At 34.3% G+C, this 20,497-nt stretch overlaps 1 protein-coding gene across 5 annotated transcripts in view; it reads left to right on the forward strand.

Annotated features, from left to right (window-relative positions):
* The window catches only part of ERC1 (ELKS/RAB6-interacting/CAST family member 1), an 805,513-nt gene that overhangs the window by 264,196 nt on the left and 520,820 nt on the right, over positions 1 to 20,497 (forward strand). For 3 of the 5 annotated variants that reach the window (XM_037845053.1, XM_037845055.1, XM_037845058.1), the window contains exons 6-8: positions 4,939 to 5,094; positions 6,341 to 6,433; positions 8,836 to 9,003. In XM_037845053.1, coding sequence (XP_037700981.1) covers positions 4,939 to 5,094; positions 6,341 to 6,433; positions 8,836 to 9,003 — 417 coding nt within the window. The remainder of the gene's footprint in view (positions 1 to 4,938; positions 5,095 to 6,340; positions 6,434 to 8,835; positions 9,004 to 20,497) is intronic. The other 2 variants (XM_037845056.1, XM_037845057.1) reach the window with 2 other exon arrangements.

Genomic DNA, 20,497 nt, shown 5'->3' on the forward strand with positions numbered 1-20,497 from the left:
GCTGCTGCTGCTGCTGTTACTAGGACTAACACTGTTAACAGAACTAAGAAATGTTTTAAGACCACTTCACTGTCTAAGGATATCCTTGGTGAAGCAGTAGAAATTATTTTAATAATTCTTAGCCCTTGGATACACATCTTTTTGATATTCTGAATTAAGAAATGGGAACTAGGCATGAAGGATTTTTCCTGCACGCTGAAGTACAATGGTCGTCCCTAGGAAAAGCACTTCTGTGCTGCTTTGAATTGTGAGCTGAATTAGCTACTTTTTCATTGAACGCTTTTTTTGCTTGAAAGGAATAACTGAGAGACAATGTCTCTCATGTTTTTTTTTTACCCTCTTCTTCCTCCCCTACCTTTTTCTTTTTTTTTTAATTTCTTGATATCCCTTAAAAAACTTGACACTATATTTTGTATTGTGAGCCTGCATTTAATATTTGCTGATCTGGCAAGAATATTTAGTTATTGGTATATAAATAATTTTATGTAAATAGATGCTTCTCAAGTACAGTTATGAAAACCATTCTCTTAATTTGGATTATTTTCTCTTGAAACCTTGTTTATATTGTGTGCATTTTCATTCTTAAGGGGGAAAGGATTTACCAAACAAATTCCAAATTAGTGGATACTGGCTTCTTTGTAATTAGATAATTAGTAGTTTTGGAAATAACCTTGTAAAGGGCCTTTAAAATTGTTTAATTGCATGGTTTTAACTTATTCACATTCCCACAAATTTATTTGTACATTTTATTTCTTGCTTCCTCTCTACACCTAGGATTAAAACACATGAATGTACCTATATTCACAAAAATTTTATTATAGTAACATATATACAACATAAACACAAAAATTGTTCCTTTAATCACCTTTCGACCAAATGGGGAAGTGTAATGTTATTAATTGGCAATGGATCTGTTTTAAGTGGTGGTAACCTTCACCTTTCTGCTAAGAAGCAGAAAGTTCTTGATGGCCCAGTGGGGTCAGGTGTATATTATCTTGAAATCATAACTGAAATAGCTCAGTTACTGAGAGAATGGCATGAGCTTGAGAGAATGATGAAGATCTAGAATAGTCTTTGGGGGAAATGGGAAAGGAAGATGACTGGTAGACAATAAAAGAGCCCAACAACTGCAAGGTGATGTAATTTTCTTTATTCCCTTCCCCTTTCTTTCCTCCTTCTCTCCTTCCTTGCCTGACCCTCTTTCTCCGCTTCCTCCTCCCCCTCTTCTCTACTTCTCTTCTTTTTCCTTTATCAGGGGAAGCAGAGAGTTACTCTACTTCAGGGTTAGAGTTTTGCTTTGTAGATGTAGCAGAATGATGGGGATGTAAATGAATCAGAGGTAATGTTGAAAGAGTAGTTTAATGATCAGTCCTGGAATGTAGACTAGATATGGAAGGAAGATAATTCAGAATTGACTGAGATTGGGAGAAAATGTAAAAGTTAAGGAAGTAGAGCTCTCAGTGAGGGGGAAGGACAGGAAATAATGAGAGTGAGGGTATGGCAGACCTGGTAAGAGAGTCTTGGGTGATATTAGAATCTGGAGTGTGGTCCTGTAAACTGGATAGCTGAAATGGACTGGAGGATGAGTTCATTGGAACTAAGGAGGTCAAGAAATTGTGACATTGAAATCCTAGGATGATGGCAAGAGGGACAAATGAAGGGAAGATCATGAGCCAGGTGGCAGACGTCATAAAATGGGCAGGAGTGATTGGGATGGTTGCAGTGAGGGGGGTATGTGAAACTGAGTATGAGCTTTAAATAAAGGGAAGAAACATCGTTGAGGAAACAAGAGAATGCTGATACTTTCCCCCTGTTAGAGGCCTTCACTGGAGAGAGTTTCAGGAAATTATATCCTTTGGAGAAACCAGGTTTTACTTGGGACAAGAAGACAACCTCTGCAAAAAAGTTAAGGATTTGGGAGAATTTAACAATGAGCAGAGGGTTTCAATTGGTTCAGTAGGATTGGCTAATCAATGATGTGAGAGCCAGGGTTGGGAAAGGGCAGAACAGTAAGGTGATAAGGGTTTGATTTATGTAGCTATTATAAATTCTAGGAGAAAGAAGCTTGATTGGAGGAATTTTTCTCAAATAAACCTAGCCTAGGTAGAGATCAAATTGGTGCTAAAACTAGCCCAGAGTATCATGTATTAATTTTCTGGCCTGATTTCAGAGAGTAAGTAGCCTGGTAGGTTCTTTTTCTGGGCAGTCATTGCCTGCCTGATGGTTTTCAGAGCTGCAGTCATGGGCCCTTTTCAGGGAGAAACTTTTATGGGTGCATGTTTTGGTAATAGAGATGCTGATCTGGGCAAGAACTGCCTCTCTGTCTGTGTTGGGGATGGGGGAAAGCCCATGGCAAGGACTTTTTTTGGGTAGAGGCTGTCTTGTGATTTGCAGAGCTGGAGTTGTAATGAGTGCTCTCTCCTTAGCTGGGGGCTATATTGTCTTTTGTGGCCCAAGCACCAGTGGTGCTAGAAATACACTCCCTCTTTCAACTGGCCCCCTTTCCTTACCACCCAGGAGAACTCATATTTCACTTTCATTTACAGGTTAGTCACATGCATATTCTTTGTATTTTAAGGTCATTTTTGAGGGACTATGTCTTGATATTTCCAGAAAGATAAGTGCAATTGAAGTACCTTACTTTTCATGGGCCCGGAGATTGTATGGGACCCATTAGTTTTAAATGAGTGAATGAAAATCCTGGTTTGGGTTTAGAAATATGTTTAATTTGAATAGATTTGTCACTGGACATTTTTGTTGTATTTTTTTTTTTTTTTGGCAGTGGCTGTATGCACTAATACTGACATTCATATCTGCCGAGCTCTAGCTCTGAGTTTCAGGTGTCTCAGAGATATGCATTGTTCCAGAGACCAATCAGGTTATACGCTAGGGGATCAGCATCTCAAAGTTTAGAGATAGGCATTACAATTCAGGGATAGAGTTAACTGCTGTAAGAGCTTACAATCTAGGGACTATTACAATTATTATGTCCACGTTAGGCTATGTTCTAAGATTCAATTCTGAGTTTACACATTGTAGTTAGTCCATATTAGTGAGGCATCATCCCTCTCACCATGTTTTCTCCAACACTTTTACTCCTATATATATATTTTCCTACAATTTTATAGAGTTATATTCACATACTATACACTTATCCACAGTGTACAATCAGTTGTTCATGGAATCATCATAAAGTTGTACATTTATCACCACAATCAGCACTTGAACATATTGATTACTACAAGAAAAATTGTTTTTTTTTTTTTTAGCAATAAGAAAAAAATGATAAAAAGAAAAATAATGTCATACAATACAATATACTAGTAAGGACAGCAAATAACACCACTACCAAGAATCCCTTATTCCTCCCCTATATCCCCCTCTCATATACATTTAGCATTGGGATATTGCCTTTGTTACATTTAATGGAGGTATTTTACAATGTTACTGTTGACCATAGACTCCAGTTTGCTTTGGTTATGTTTTTTCCTGATTGCCATCCCCTTTTCAACTCTCTACATGGTTGACATTCATTTGCTTTCCCACATGCAAAAACATTTTTATATTTGTATATTTAGTAACAGTCATTGGCCACTCCAGTTTTTGCCACGTTATACAGTCCCAGTCTTTATCATCTATCTTTACCTCTGGTGTCATACATTCTCCTATCCCACCTCTTTCAGCTTTATTCACAGACATCTTTGTTCAGTGTGTTGTAATATTTTTAAAGGAAATGTAGTGATCAAGACAGAGAGAGAACAGCCCCATCTCTCCCCTGAACCTGAAAAATAGCTAGTTCTAATTGTCCCTTCATGAGTTCTTAAATTCTTTTATCTATGTGCTCTTGGAATTATGACAGCAAGTGAGGTCAATCAAGAAATCCCTGAGGTAACCTGGAAAAGGATGTTAATCTCAAAATTGGTTCCCAAAGGAATGAATTCCCTAAAACTCCAAGTAAAATAAAGCTTAATACTTATTTGTGCTTTTTAATGTCTGTATTTCTTAGGTGAATAACTATATGCAACTATAGATAAAAGAGAACTAGTTAAGTGTGTAGGAGTTCTGTAATTGATGACATCTAAAGCAGTCTTGGGAATAAACTAGGTGTGACAAACAATCAAGAAATGGAATATCGAAGGATGTTCTACTAGGAGGTGATATTTGTGGTAATGATGATTTACAATGACAGTGATTTTTTAAAATCATGAAATATTTCAAATGTATAGAGAATAGGTAAGATTTCTAGCATGATAAAATGTAATTAATATAATTCATTACTTTTGTAGAAGTATGCCTTTTAGGGGCTACCAAGTATAATTTTAGAATTTCTTTTCACTAGGAATTTGCTGACCATAAAGTGTAAAGGAAACTTTCATCAGGACTTTTTTTAGTTAATTCTCTCAGCTTTAATTAAAAGGGTCCATAACCAGAGGAAGAAAAATCATATTGTAAGATTTCTCTTATATCAAGATATAAGATTCCTTGAGAATGATACCAAGTTAATAGCTAATATTCATTGAGTCCTTACTACTGCCAGCTTTTGCTAGTAAATGGCAGAGCTAAGTGAACCCAGGCAGTCAGGCTGCATGGCTTATATTCTTGGCCATTACATTATTTGATATTCCTTTGGTTTTCTTTTTTGGGGGGGAGGGGGAGGATATGGGCAAAGGTGGAGATTTCCTTGTGTACATTGTCCTCAAATTCATTTAATAAAATCTCAGTTAAATTTAAAAAAAAAAAAAAAAAAAAAAAAAGATATAAGATTCCTCCTCTCACCCAAATGGCTGTAAATGATGTATTTTACAAGCAAGGCATCAGTATATTTTTTCTGTGTATTTGTTTACCTTTATTACACTTAATATTTTTAAACACCAGGTTGCTCAACTTCTCTGAGTTTTTGTGAATATTTTAATAGGCTAAATATTCCATTGTCCTCAGGATTCAAAAATTTCCTCTATGGAACGTGGGCTCCGAGACTTGGAAGAGGAAATTCAGATGCTGAAATCAAATGGAGCTTTGAGTACTGAAGAACGGGAGGAGGAAATGAAGCAAATGGAGGTGTATCGGAGCCATTCTAAATTTATGAAAAATAAGGTAATGGCTGTAATTCTTAAAAGTGGTTAAAAAAATTGATGAATATTGCTATTTCCTGAGTTATGATGAAGATCTGCTTCACACTGTTTTATCAGACTTTAGGGAAGAATACTTTCAGAACAATTCTTTCAAATGCAACTTTCCCAGAATTAAATTCAGACATAATTACATTGTATAGTTATTAGGGGATTTCATTGAAAAGAAAATTTCCCATATGAGACTTAATATATATTGCCACAGTTTAACATTTCTTATCTGTCAGTACTTCAGAGGTGATTAATATAATTAATATTCAAATGAGTATTTTTACTCTATAGGACTTAAAGTTCTCTAACTCTTGTCAAGTATTTTAAAAGTCAAAACCCTAAGAGGCTGAATCTCTCCCTACTTTTTTTCTGACAGGGGTTAAATAATATGTTTTCCCCTCTAATACATCCCCACAGGAAAGTCCTTTGCTGTTTCCCTTGGAGAAGAGCCATTTGCTGTCAGGCTTATTGCTTCCCACTTGCCCTTCAGGTGTATGTACAATAAGATAGGTACCACTGAGGCTTGTCAGTCCATGTTTATAAAACTCAGAAACAGTATTCCTTCCATAGATCCAAAATCATTTAGTTTGAGTCTATAAACCATCTAGGCAAATTTGAGAATTTTTTTTTATTACAGTTATCAAATTATCAGTTTTGTTGTGGTTTAATTAAAAATCATAGTTGTAATTATAAAATTTTAGCTAGAAAATAAATATTTTTTTCCACTCTAGAATCCGGTTGTAAAAGTTCCCTGGTTTCTAACCTGAAAACTGAAACATTCCTAATAATGTAAAGGAATGATGCAATCATAACACCGTCTCCAGTTTCTGGTTTCTTGCTGTGGTGCCATACTGTTATTCTTAGAATCTGTTATCTATGAGTTCTTCTTCCAATTTCATATTAATTTTAGAAGTAAAAAATTCACAACTCAACGTTGTTAGTTTGTGTCTCCTCCCTCCCCAGTCTGAGAACAAAATGTACTGCAATATAATCTCTATGCTTATCGCATCTCATTTGTGATGAGCACATTCTAGTCCATTTGTAAAAACCCTATGAAAATAGAGAAACCACCTAGAGCCTTTGAAAAGGGGAGTAGGGGAACAGATTTGGTTGTTTTATATCAGTTATTGTTATTTCCAGCTACCACTCTGGCTCAAAAGCCTATATGATGAAGACCTAAGTTGACACATAAGTGAAAAAGAATAATAATGTCGTGACAGGTAGAGCAACTGAAGGAGGAACTAAGTTCGAAGGAGGCTCAAGGGGAGGAGCTGAAAAAGAGAGCGGCTGGTCTTCAGGCTGAGGTCTTTGCCGTAAGATTTATCCCTTTGTGTGCAGTGATCCCACAATGGGACCCTGCTAGCTCTGGCTTCTGGGTGGCTTATACTTTCCTTCTCTGTGGTTGGCAGCTTTGCCCAACCAGTACTAACCAGCCTGCTCTGCTATTTAACTGACTCCTGTTCACCAGTTTGATCCATATGTCACTTTGTATGCATTGAGCCCTCACTTGTTCTGGAAGCTCTATACCTGGTTTTTTATTGTTGCTTTTGTCTTCTATAGATGTACTTCAAACCTTATTTTTCTCAATCATTTTCTTGTTACTAGATACTTGTTGATTTATGTGAATGATAATCTTTTTTCTTCTTAGGTTACAAGAATACACAGATGTTCTCAGTCCATCATGTAGTGTTTATTTGAATTTGAAATTCTTGAGTAAAGTGCTTTGTCTTCTTATGTAGACATTAGGTGATTTTGCAATAATGTTGCTTTCTTTAGAAACAGGTGTATAGAAAATGATTAGTGTTTTTAGAATTATCTAATGAATTAAAATCAGCATGAGACTTAAAGTCTCTAAATCTAGTTTACTAGTTCACTTTTCTGTCTAAATGAACTTAAAATAAGCGTTTTATAACCTGCTGAGGTAGGTATATTGTCAATCCCAAATTATGGATGAGGAAACTGAGGTAACAGTGGTATGAGGGGCAGATTACACAGGGGGGATTCAGAATTTGTGCCTGGAGGCTCTTCATTGTACTGCCCCATACGAGGCCGTGGATACATCTGTCAAAGTGTCAGGGAAAACTGCTTCTGACTAGGATGAAACATTCTTAAAAAATTGTGCCAATTTGGTGTTTTTGTTATATATGGACCACTTTCTAGTATAGATAAAAACTGAAATATTTTGTCTGAAAGGGTCTAATTTGGTTTATTGGTAACCATGTAATGTCTGGAGGAGAAGTTAATCTACAACTTTATTTTTATTTCTTAGCTGTTATTATTTCTATGTCAAGTTAGACAACAGGCTAAGCATATTCCATAACATTATTTTATTTAATCCCTAACAATACAATGGCATTTGGTATAATTTCTCTATAGTACAGATTAGGAAACCAAGGCTTAGAGAGGTATAGTAGTTGCTTAAAGCCACATAGCTGGCTCAGTCTCATGTGTGATTGACTGCAAAGCCTTGTGCTCCTAACCTTTATATTATATTTGCTCCCCATTTGTAATATTATCTTCCCTTTCTCCGGTCTTTAAAGTCATTTTATTGACTTTATTTGAAACTTATTTAATAATGCAAATGATCAGAAAACATAGATTTTATATTTATTTTTGACTGCATGATTGTAGGTAGCTGGAAATTTGAGTAATCATTAGGTCATAGTTCTTTAGCTGAGGAAGTGGTAACACTTTTTAAGCATTTCTCTTGAATATTCATTCATACAACAAATAATGTGTTTTGGAGCAATCAGTGTGTTAGGGCTGGAATAATAGTAATGTGCCCATTTTTATTGGTAAAGTAATATCATAAAAGACCACACCATCACAATATATGGTAACTCCTGGATTTATATCTATTTCACAATATATTGTAACTTCTGGATTTATATCTATTTTACAGTATGAAAATAGCAGGCATTCACAAATATTTTCCCTGGTGTCTTTGTATCTCAAGTACTTTACATACAATAAGCATGAAAAATATTTGTTGAATGAAAGAATAACTATGTTTATAAATAGAAGATGTAGATTCTTAAAGAATGAGATTTTATGCCTTCTTTATTTAGCCCACATACTTTTATCCCTTTAGTTGGTATGACATGTTTTCAGTGAGCGAACTGTACGTGGAATCTTTTTTTGGCTCATTACTAATAACTCATTAAAATTAAAAGAATTTTAAAGCACACATTAATAATGCCTTATAGCACTAAAAGTGGTTTTTTAAGATAGGGATTTTGTGAAAACTTTTTTTTGAAATGAAGAAAAATCTTATTAAAAAAATAAAAATAGCAGCAGCAACAGCTTTTGAATTTACTTTAAATAACAACACTAGGTTTCTTTATTTCTTTTGGCGTTACAATTACAGTTAACCTGCATTTGATCCGTCTTATCTCATACTCATCTGATTGAATTGGGATGTCCTCTGCCCTCCATTCCTTTTTTAAGGTGGTTCAGAGAATATTTAGCTGACAAACAAAAAATGAAAACTGGAAATTTCCCTATTTCTTGAATATGCTTGGGTTTGTGTGTGTATGTGTGTGTGTTTTGAGGGGGAGTGTTGCCTAAGATTTGCTGATGCAAAAAAGATGAATTATGTCCTGTTATAAAATTAATGCTGCATTTAGTTTCATGTCTTATGACTCAGATCTCTTAAAGATCCGGAGGTGATTGTTTCGTTTCTTCCTTCCTTACAGTGTTTTATTTTCTTCTCTAGATTGGTCAGGTGAAGCAGGAACTGTCCAGAAAGGACACAGAACTGCTAGCCCTACAGACAAAGCTAGAAACACTCACGAACCAGTTCTCAGACAGTAAGCAACACATTGAAGTGCTGAAGGAGTCCTTGACTGCGAAGGAACAAAGGGCTGCCATCCTACAGACTGAGGTAAAAGAGTTCTGGGGTTTGTGGGGATTCAGTTCCTTGGCATCTTTTCAGATATGTTACATGTTTAGAGTTGGAAAATATGGATAGGTTTGTGATTAATTCTTTAAATGTGATCAGTTCTTGTACTAATATATGTAGCTATCTTATCTCATTTCTTAGATCTAACAAATTAAAACTGGTACAGTTTATTTACATTTTTAATACTTTGAGCTTTCACCAAATCTATACTTCAAAGTATACTCTAAACTAACATTAATAAAAATGAAAGGATGGTTGTAGAAAAGAAATAATTGATTTAGAAACTTTAGTTTTCATACGTGGTAAATCTTCTAGCTCATGGCAATGAGCTCGGTTACCCTGTGTTTGGATTATGTTTAAGTTCTGAATTTTTAATTTTATTTATAGCTCTAAGTGGGCAAACTGTGAGATCCGTAGATGTTCTAGATAGAGCTAGTTCTGAACTACAGATCATGGGACAATGTAGCTTCATATCCTGTTTGAAAACAGTATTTTTAGAAATCTTATCTAGTCCTTGTCTTCAGGTAGGAATACACTAAATAATCCCAGATGGATGAGAATCTATTGTATTTTCAATGATCAAAGAGAAGGAATTGATGATGCTGTTTAGATTTACTGTCTTAATATAAATATTTTTTTAAGATCTCAGTGAAATAGGAGATGTAGGTAACAATAGGTAAGTAGCTCAGCTTAATAGAAGAAAAAATAAACCACAAAATGTGGATTTGTTTTTTTGTTTCACTTTTTCCCGCTTCCTGCTTCCCTCCTCCCACCTTTCCCCTTCTTCCTCTTCCTTTCCCTTCTTTTCTGGTTCAGAACCAGATAATATAATGGTAATGAAATAAATCATAGATAAATAATGACATACTTTGATGAAAAAAGGAATGAGGTGGAGAAAGAATGAAAACATCATAGACCTCAAAGATCAAAACCTTCAATTGAGGAGGAATGGGGAAAGACATGGGAAAGGACCAAAACTATTTCATGTGATGTTTTATTTTTGTACAGTTTTGGGCTTTGTTGAAAATAAGAGATTTGGGTGACATATTTGTAATTTTTCATGCATTTTGGCAAAGGAACTTGTACTCTATTTTAATCATGTTTCGGTTTTTCATGATGCTTGTACATTCTATTTCACAGGGATATTTTAAAAAAATCACGAGATGCAGTAGTAGTTAGATTCAGACTTTGGAGTCATGTTTACTGAATTTGAACTTAGCTTTACCACTTACTAACAGTTTTATGATCTTGGGCATGTTATTTAGCCTCACTGTGCCTCACTTGCCACGTCTCTAAGATGAAGAGGATAGTCAGTAGGTTGTTGTGGGACCTGAACTAGTTTATTTATACCTAGTCCCTGGCATATACTAAGGCCTTTGTATATTAATCATTGTCATCATCATTATAATTCTTGTGATAAAATCAGGTAATATTTATAAACTGCTAAGATGATGTGGGTGAACATAGGTTTCTGTTTCATTGGCATAAATTTTATTTAGAAGATCCAGTCTTTCAAAGTTTTATTAAGCCAAATTTTAGTTTATTCAGGGGATTACAAAAATATAATCATCTGAAAAAATATTGCCTGCAAAGTTGCTAGTTTCTGGTTTATTAATAAGGGATTTTCACTTCAGTAACTTTTGTTATATGCAGTACTACAAAAGAATCAGAAGAGGGTGCCAGTGTTTTAGAGGTGAGCCCTACTTCGAAGTTTTGCTACAGTAATAGCCTTGGATGGAGGCAGCAGGTGTGCGAACCAGAGAACCAAGCAGTTGGTTAATAGTGATGCAACATTTAAAAGCTTGTCACAGTCTAATAAATGACTTTTTCCCCTTGGCAATCCATCCCTTTCTTTGTACCCCTTTCAAATATTGGTCTTATTAGCTGGGTCTCACCCAGATGGCTTTTGATTGGTTTCTTGTACCACAGAGAATACAGACTATATTTGTGGTCACAACCATATTTGTTTTTAGCAATTGTAGGAGTAGCTGAATCTCTGTGATTACTCTTGTAAGTTACTAGTTCAACTGCTTTAAAACAACTGTTTCATCTGAAAACATAATAGTATAAAAACTAAACTTCGTTTTGAATTTGGGATTATTATATGAATGTAATATGCCCATTACACTTCATACAAGGCACTTTTTTTCAAAACAACTTTCCCATGTTAGAGCCCAATAAAAGGCAGTTTGAACCAGCTCTTTGAAAGTTTCCATGGATTTCTATATCAAAAGAAATATTCTAAAAAGAGTTTTACAAGTTCCTGTCATTCTGTCTTATGTTAGATTTCTGCCATTAATATAATTTTCCCTTTCCATCTCTTGTGTCCTAACCCGTAATAGATCCCTATGAAGTAAAAAGATATGGCAAAACTAAAATCAGTAGAGCTGTTTAAAGTCAAGGTTAGTTGAGATGGTTCAGGAGGAGAATGAAGAAATGAATACCTGACATTTCACCTGTGGGCACTAATATACCTCAGTTGAACTGAACTGAAGTGAAATTGATGTTCTTGGTGGCTTAGTAAGAGGTTGTAAACCTTTGCTTTAGTTATTTGTCCTTTTGAAGATCTGATGAAAGCTTTGGAACGTCTCCCTAGCAGAGTGGCTAAAATCCCAAAAACACATTAAACTAGACCCTCACCCCCATTTTGCACACTTTCAAGGATTTCCTGAAGCCTGTTCTTGAATATACCCTGTTAGTGTTGTGTCACGTGTTTGAAAGTCAATCCTGTAAATCGTTGGCTATTTTATAAATTTGTTTATAAATTATAAGTTTATTACTCAATATGAATCAATCAGATATTAACAATCATCAAATAACCACCTTATTAGTTTATATTTTAGATAAAATCTCAATTTGGTAAATGTTATAGAGGTATATTATTTATGCGACAGATATGCTAGTTCATAGTTCTGGATATAGCAAATATTCTGCAAGTCAGTACAAAAAATGCTTTCTTTTTTAGTCCCTGTCAATATAACAATAACTAAATAACTAAAGGGTACCCAGCTCCCAGCTTTTGTCAGCAATTTTTATTTACAAGAAATGATGGGGAGAAAGAATAAATCTGAGATTTATGGTTTTTAGGTTCAACCAGTTTGGCCTTAATCTCATCCTCTTCTTTGTAGCTCTCCTAGACTTTGATTTAACTCTCAAATCACTAAATTAACATGGATCATGGAGTTTTTAAAAATTTTAAAGTTCTTTAAAAAAGGGTGAGGGAAAAGACCGACTTTACTTCTGTTTAGGGTACTAGGAATGAGGCCCTCTGGTGTTCCAGAGTATATCGTGCTATGGTCTTTTTCCTATTTTATCAACATTTCTTTTGATCTGTTGACCTTTAGAGAGATGCTCTGGATTTAGCAACATAATAGTTAAAAACATGGGTTTTGGAGTCAGACCTAGGTTTGAAATCCAGCCCTCTGTGTTTACTAGTAGTATGTCCTTAGGTGAGTTAGTTTACTTCTTTAAGCCCCAGTTTCTTTGTCTATAAAATGGAGATAATAATAATACCAACTTCCCAAGGTTGTTGTGGGTAGGATAGATATTTAGTTATGTAGCTTTCTTCTGTAGATAGAGGAAAATGTAAATATTGATGGATTAAATTTTTTTATAAACACTTTATTTTAATTTCTATTATTTTATTTGATCTTCAAAGTTATATTATGTGTTAGGCAGGCAGAGTGTTCTTGTCTTGCTTTTATAGTTGGTAATTATTTAAAGTGCTTAAGCAGAATACATTTGAATGATTCTTGGGTCCACTCTCAGCTAGTAACCCTGGGACTTTTGATATTGGTTACAGTAGTCTCAGGAATTTTTCTGTATTATGCCCACTTTCTTGTTCCTAAATGTTGTTGCCGTACCATGGACTATCCATTGAATTTATTTCCTGGATGAGTTCTCAGGGTGCAGAGCAGAGCTGAGTTATCAATAAATTAAAATAACATAGACCTTACTGCCTCAGAGTAGTACCATTTTTTCTAACTTCTCCTGGAGAATTGTGTTTTGAAATTCTATTATAGCTGAACATTATCATCCATATAATAGTAAAAGGAAGAGAAAGTGTACTTACATAGGTGAGTATATCCATCAAAAATAAAGAATTTGCCTTAGCTCTAGGATGTTCAGGCACTTGGATTAGGATGCTCCTGTTTGACATGCATCTTCTGCTTCTATTCTGAATCCAGTGTGTCCCATATGCTGCCTTCTATACCTAAGGTAGAGGACAGCTTTAGAAAAGGAGCTTTGGCAGAGTAGGAGCTCTCTATCTTGGGGGCTTGCTTCTTGCTGCCACCTCTTCCCTCACCCCCAGCAGTGAGTTGGCATTGCTCACAGTGGTGATGGGGCAATGTCTTTTTTGGGGGGAGATGTAAATAATGAAAAACTTAAGAAATTGACAGGGACATGGAAGTATGGATCTTAATGTACTAGTTATCACCAGTAATAATCACCAGGACAATAAAATTGGAATGTGTAAGTTTCAAACCATCAGAATAAAATTCAGTTTGTCCAGTGGAAGTTAAGAAAGAATGAAAAAAAAAAAAGAAAGAAGACGCAAGATGGTAAGTAGACACCATGAAAAAAAAGATGGCTGAAATAAGTAAGAATAATAAGAGGCAATAAATGCAAATGAATTACACTTAGATTAAAATACATATCTCATTTGGGTTAAAAAATAAGGTGCAGATAAATATATTTCTGCAGATTTATTGACAAAAAGAGTTAAACATAAAGCAAAAAGAAGTAGCACAGTTGAAAGTAAAGGTTTATGAAGAGTTATATCAAGGAAATATGGTACCAAAATATGATTTATTTAATATTAATTATCTTTTAAGACAAAGAAGTTATAAGGTACACAAAACAATCTTATACACGGATAAAAGGAACAGTAGATCAAGAAAATATAATGATTGTGAACATTTATACATCTAACAACATTGTCTTTAAGTATATAAAACAATAATGTAGAGAAATAAACTATAATTACAGTTGGTTATTTGAACATACATATCCTGTTCAGAATTTAATCAAAGGTAAGTGATGATTTAGAAAATTTCAATAATGTTAATAGGCTCAAACACACACATATACACACACATATATGAATATATAAATATAATCTTTCACTAAACAGGGACTATGTGACATTTTCAGGAACTTACTGAACAATCATAATTATCAACCATGTACTAGGTCACAAAGGAAAATTAAAAAATTTTTAAGAATCAAAGTCACATATGCTATGTTCTTTGACCCCTTATTACAGCAAAATTAGAAATAAATAAATAATTATTAATGAAGGATTGCCAAACAAAACCAAAATAAGTCTGAAATATGAAAAGTGTACTATTGAATGACCCTTGGGTTAAAGGAGCTATATAAAAGTTTTAGAATTCAATAACAGTGAAATCACTACATTTTAAAAGCTATGGAACAAAAAGTAAAAAAATAAAACAAAATCTGTGGGATATAATTAAAGCAGTATTTAGAGGTTTAGAGGGAAATGTCCAGATTTTAAAATATTTACCAGAAATCAAGAAGGGAATGAAAGCAAATTAGCTAAGCATTCAAATCAGGGATCTAGGAAAAAAAGCAAATGAATTAAATCCAAAGAAACAATAAGACAGAATAATAAATATAAGGGCAAAATCAGTAAATTAGAGGATAAGACAAAACCAAACCAAAAATTATTTGAAAAAAGTTAATAAAATAGGAACATCTCATAGAGAATGATAAAGAAGTAGCTGCTAGTACCACAGAGTTTAAAAATAATAAAAGATATAAACAATTTTATCCTAATAAGCTTGAAAAGCTAAGAGAAATAAAAACACTTCTGGAAAATATATGAAATGACAAAATAGGTTTAAGAGAAAATAGAAAAGATGAACTATAACCATTATAGAAATTAAAATGGTAATCAACCTACAGTCCTATCCCTGTCTCAAATCCTTAGGGCTAGATGACTTTCCAGGATAATTCTATCAGACTTAGAAAAATAGACAATCGTATTTATATTTGAGTTGTTCCAAAAAATAGAAAAAGCAAGAAAGCCTTAAGACTGAGTATCTAAAAAATAAGATTTAAAAAAATGGAGCGATATAGCATATCAATATTGATATAATATAATACTGTAATTCTACCAAAACTAATGTTTAAGTTTTTGGCAATTCTAACTAAAATACTCAGCAGTATTTTTCTAAGGAATTAATTTTATTTGAAAATTTATATGGAAGAATAACGCTATTCTAACATCAAAGTGAAGAAAAAGAAGAGAAAAAAGGGGAACCTGCCCTATTAAATATGAAAATATTCTGTAAAGCCATAAACCAAACCAATCAGTGTACCCCAAAACAGTGTGGTACTGGCACTGGAATGGGCAGATAGACCAGTGAAAAAGAATAGAGCATCTGAAATCAGAGACATACATGTAAATAAAGATGATATAATAAACTAGTGGGAAATAAGAGAGTATTAGAAAACTGGTATATGAAATGTACAATAAAGTTGGCCATCTGCATAATGCTGGATGAAGTGATGACCTCTAGATTGATTAAAGACTTCAGTGTGATAGAAAAAACTATAAAACTAATTAAATAAGATGTTGGAGAATATCTTGTATAGGACATCTTAAATAAAAAATTTAATAAATTTAGATAATATTCAGGACTTCTGAGGATTTGGGTAAACAGGAACACAAATGGCATAGTTTGTCCTAGTAATCCCTCTCCTGAGTATGTTCCCTGGAGAGACTTTCTTGTTGGTCCACAAGAGGACACATATGAGGCAGTTCGCTATAGTATTGTTTTGTGGGAGCAGGGAATTGGAGGCAGCCTAGGTGTTCATTCATGGGGGTTAGATAAGTAAAATATAGTGGATGTGTGCCATGGAATACTATGCAGAATCAAAAGCAATATATAGCATCATGGGTAGATAGTTTTAAAAAGTAGAAAGTAGAATGAAGTGTATAGCATAATAGCATTCATATAAATTTAAAAAAAGTATATAAAAATCAACTTCTAGTTCTAAGATACATGCATTTTCAAGAACATACATTAAACACATTAGAATGAGTGCCTTTTGAAGGGGGGGAAGGGTATGGGGATTAGACATGATGGAAAATTAGTAAAACAAGAGTGGAACTTTGTATGGCTCAATGGTAGTTTTACATGAATTGAGGAATGTGAGTAACTTAGTTCTTTTTCCAAGTTTATAAAAGTGTGGAAGCAGTAATTCTGACTGTGCAACTATCCTCAGGGTCAGGTGGATGTAGTATCCATTACCATATTGCTCTCAGAGTTGATTTGGCTGATGGTCCTGTCTTTTCTTATTCCTTCAAACACTGAGCATCTGTCAACAAGTACTCTACCCTAGAGTTGTCCTGAGGGGTTGTTATTTTTGAGAACAAAAAGTTTTGGATTTTAATGATGACATGTGGTTACAGATATGCCTTGGTCATACATGAGGCCTATAGGGATTTGAATCCGAAATCCCTCCATATATCCATGAACCTCATGAGAAAGAGTTGACTAGAAAAAACTCCTCCTGTAAGTATTAGTTGACAGCATGACAGATTGACTTACCTGAGCTTTGAGTTTGGGTGAAAAGTATCTATTCATACAAGTTTGAGTTTTAATATACATAAACTGCTCTCAAGGGACATATTTTCAATCTAGTTCATGCAGATTTCCATAGATAAAGCATGATTTAGAATGAACTTGCAATTCCAAACTCTTTAATCGCCTGTGCAATTTAATCTACTCTGAACTGATGTCAGGAATAAGAACAAATAGAGTGGTTAGTCACTTGGGAACATCAAACTATAGAATGACACTATATAATAAATTTTTAAAATAGAAGGTGAACTGGTGAGCATGGGAGCACTCCCCAGAATGAATGAGCAGCTATAACTTCTTGGGATGTTGTTTAAGGACTGTTGAAAGTAAAAACTGATGCAGTGTACCAAAGGCAACACTAGCTGTTTAGTATCGTGTCATTGAATCTTGGTTTTGCCACTTGCTAATGGTGTAAGTTTATACTTTTTGTTCCTCAGTTTCCTCATCTGTGAGGAGAATAATAGCATAGAGTGCTGTGAGAATTAATGAGTTAATATATGTACATAATAGCACCTGGTAAATATTAACTCTTACTGTTTATTAAATACATGAAAGAAGCATTTAAAACAGTAGTAAGGAGCAAGACACTATAGATAATACCAGGTAGGTTTTAAAAGAACAAAGCAGATTTTTAGACATGAAATATATGGTAACTTAAAAAAAAATCAGTTAAACTATAGATTAGAGAGAGTTGCAGGGAAAACTAGCAAATTGGAAGATTGATCTGATAAAATATTACCCAGAGATAAAAATTAGAAATTGTTATAGAGAAGTTAACAGATATGGAAATAGAAGATCTAGCTTTTATCTATGGGAGTTTGAGAAGGATAGACTAAAGGGATTGAGAGGCAAATTTAAGAGATAATTGCTGAGAATTTTTCTGACTTGATGATAGATGAATCCTTCAATTCAGGAGCAAATTATTATTGAGCAAAAAAAATCCACAGCTTCATACAACATAGTGAAACCATAGATAAACCAATCTTAAAAGATGACAGCGAGAAAAGATAGATTACTGCAAGAGATTAACATTAGGCCAACAGCAGGCTTTTCAGTAGCGACAATAGGAGTGAGAAGATGGTGGAGTGAAATCATCAAAGTTTAAAGGAAAAAACTGGCAGCTCAGAATTCTGTACCTAGCTAAACTATTATTCATCAGTGAGGGTAGAATAAAGACATTTTTTTCAGACTTAAACTGAGAGAATTTACCACCCATGGGTCCCCATAGAACTGCTAAAACATGTACTTTAGAAAGAAGGAAGTTGTATCCAGAAGAAAGGAGTGAGATATAGGAAGGAATAGTACAAAAAGAAAAAAGTAATCAAGATCAGTATAAGAGCTTGGCACAGACCATGACAGTATTAGTGCCATTAAAGCCAAAACTCTAAAATCATTGGAGGTTTAGTCAATAAAGGTAAAGACTCTTCAGAGAAAGATCATAAAAGGAAGAGCTTATCTATTGCTTCTACTTGTTGCTAGATGATAGAGCAGGTGAAATTCCACATCTAGATAGTTTCTTTCTGTCTGTCAAGAAGATCTTAGAACCAAAAAAGAGTGCAACATGTATTTCAACTGTGGTAACAATGAAAATGAAGCCCAAGTTGCATGTAAAGAGAAATTGTTGGAAGACATCAAAGAGTCTCCATCAGCTCATCTGGAAGCTTGTTAGAAACAGAATTTCAGACCTTTTGAATCAGAATCTGAATTTTAACAGGATTTCCAGATTGAGAAACATTTTAAAGTTGTTTGTCTTTTGGCTAGGACAGTTTAAATCCCAGGTGCAAATAAAGTCCCTTATCTGTGTTTGCTCATGGTGGAAGAATCATGAAGAAGAGAGAGGTTTCCGAAATTGCTTTTGAGCAGATGTCATTTTGATTTCCAAAAAAGGAAGAAAGAGGATTGCCATATTTATGCACAATCTAATCTTTTTCCTAAGTGCAATTTTGGAGTGAAATATTGGAGGGAAGATTTGTGAGGTCCTTGAAGTGGAACTGTTCATCACTAAGAGCCAGCATTAAAACTAGGTATCTCAGACTAATTTTATATTTTTCCTTGGTGGGATTTATAGACTGGTAGATCAGGAAGGTATGGGAGACATCATTGGTCTATACTGCACCAAGGCACTGGCAAGGCACTGTAAATAATATAGAGAAATATAAGCTGGGTAAACTGATAATTTGGTTTCTTCAAAACAAAATGTTTGTTTTTCCCCCAAAAGGTGTTGTTTAATGATGTGTGTTGACCTACATATAAGTTTTGGTAGTTTAGGATATACTGTTTTCTGATATACCTCTTTAAAGTTGACTCTACCTTGTTAAATATTTTTTATTAATGAATTGGGTGAAAAAAAGGATCAAGGGTATAATATGCATGTTGCATGAGAAATTCAGCATTCTAAAAGATCGTTACAGAGCAAGTATTGAGCAGGATACAATTTAACAGGATTAATGTAAAGTAAAAGTCTTTATTTGCCATTCCTCCCTTTGTCCAATGAAGAACTAACAAAAAACCAACCAAACAAAAAAACACATTTAAGAAATCAAAACAATCTACTTAATTCTTCCCTCATTGTATAGTGGCTGCAAAAAAAAAAAAAAAAAAAAGTTATACAATCTTAGATTGGTTTTGAAGTATCCAGAATGAGGAGGTGGTGCTTGAACCATACTTAAAATATTATGTTAAGTCCTGGGTACAGTTATTTGAGGAACATTGGCAAGTGTAAGCATACTTAGATGTAAGAGTCTGAAGCCATACATGTTAGGGAGCAGTTCAAAGGTAGCTGGGAAAAGAAATGCCCTTGGGAGTACATGATGGTCCGCATGTATTTGAAAGGCTGTTATATGGAAGAGTGCTTGTTAAATTTGGACCAATATATAAAACTACAGAAAAAAATTATTTTTTTTTAATTTCAAGATGAGATAACTTTTTATTATACCTGTTAGGAGTATGGTGTGGGCTCCCTCTACAGAGAAACTGTGTCCCTGGTTATTACTAGAGATGTCTCCTCAAAGGGGCTGTTGTGTAAGTAAATTCAGGCTTTGGATGAGAGATTGAATAGAGAGACCTTTAGGGGCCTTTCTAATGCTGAAATTCTCTTTTGTGTGTGTGTGTGATTCTAAGGGTTTTCACAGAGAGAGGGGTATAAGGCTTAGCTGATCTTAATTCTGATACCAGAATAAGTATTACAGATGTGTTGGCATTGAGGGGTTAAGGTAGAACTAGGTTGTCTGACTGTATTGCTTTATCAGGTTTGCAGAGACCAGGAGTAGTAGCATTTTACTTGCATAGCTGTACAGTTTATTGTAGTGTGTTTTGTCTAGCCATTACTATGTCCTCTTTCGTCTCCTGTGAATTTTCGAGGGAAAGTGGGTAGAGAAGATATTAACATTAGTATTTTAGATTATAAATTTGCAGCTTTTTTTTTTTTTTTTTTGGTAAACAAAGTACCAGAAAAAGCTTTATGCAGCTTTACCCCTGGCCTTTTTGATGTTCCTCTGAGCTCTCCAAATTATTGTTTTTGTTGTCAGATGAAGCTTCAAACTGATCTCAATGCATTTTATTGAAATAGTCTTTTCCTTAAAAAAAGATTTATTTGTCTGTTGTCTGTATTCTGTCAATCCCATGGCCAATGCCCTTCATCCAGCCTTCTTTCTAGATGGGAACAAGGGAAATGTGGTAGGAAATTATACTTAGTAACCTCAAGCAAGCCACTTAATGAATTTGTTTGGGCTTTGATTTTTTTAGCTTTAAAATAAAGAGCTTTAAATTAGATAGGCAATAAGCCTACATTATTTTCCATGCAATTAATTATTACTACTGATAGAAGGTTAAGATAGGTTGAGATATTAGTTTTGTGATCAAAG

The sequence above is a fragment of the Choloepus didactylus genome, chromosome 8 (assembly GCF_015220235.1).
Source record: "Choloepus didactylus isolate mChoDid1 chromosome 8, mChoDid1.pri, whole genome shotgun sequence".
Lineage (NCBI taxonomy): Eukaryota > Metazoa > Chordata > Mammalia > Pilosa > Megalonychidae > Choloepus > Choloepus didactylus.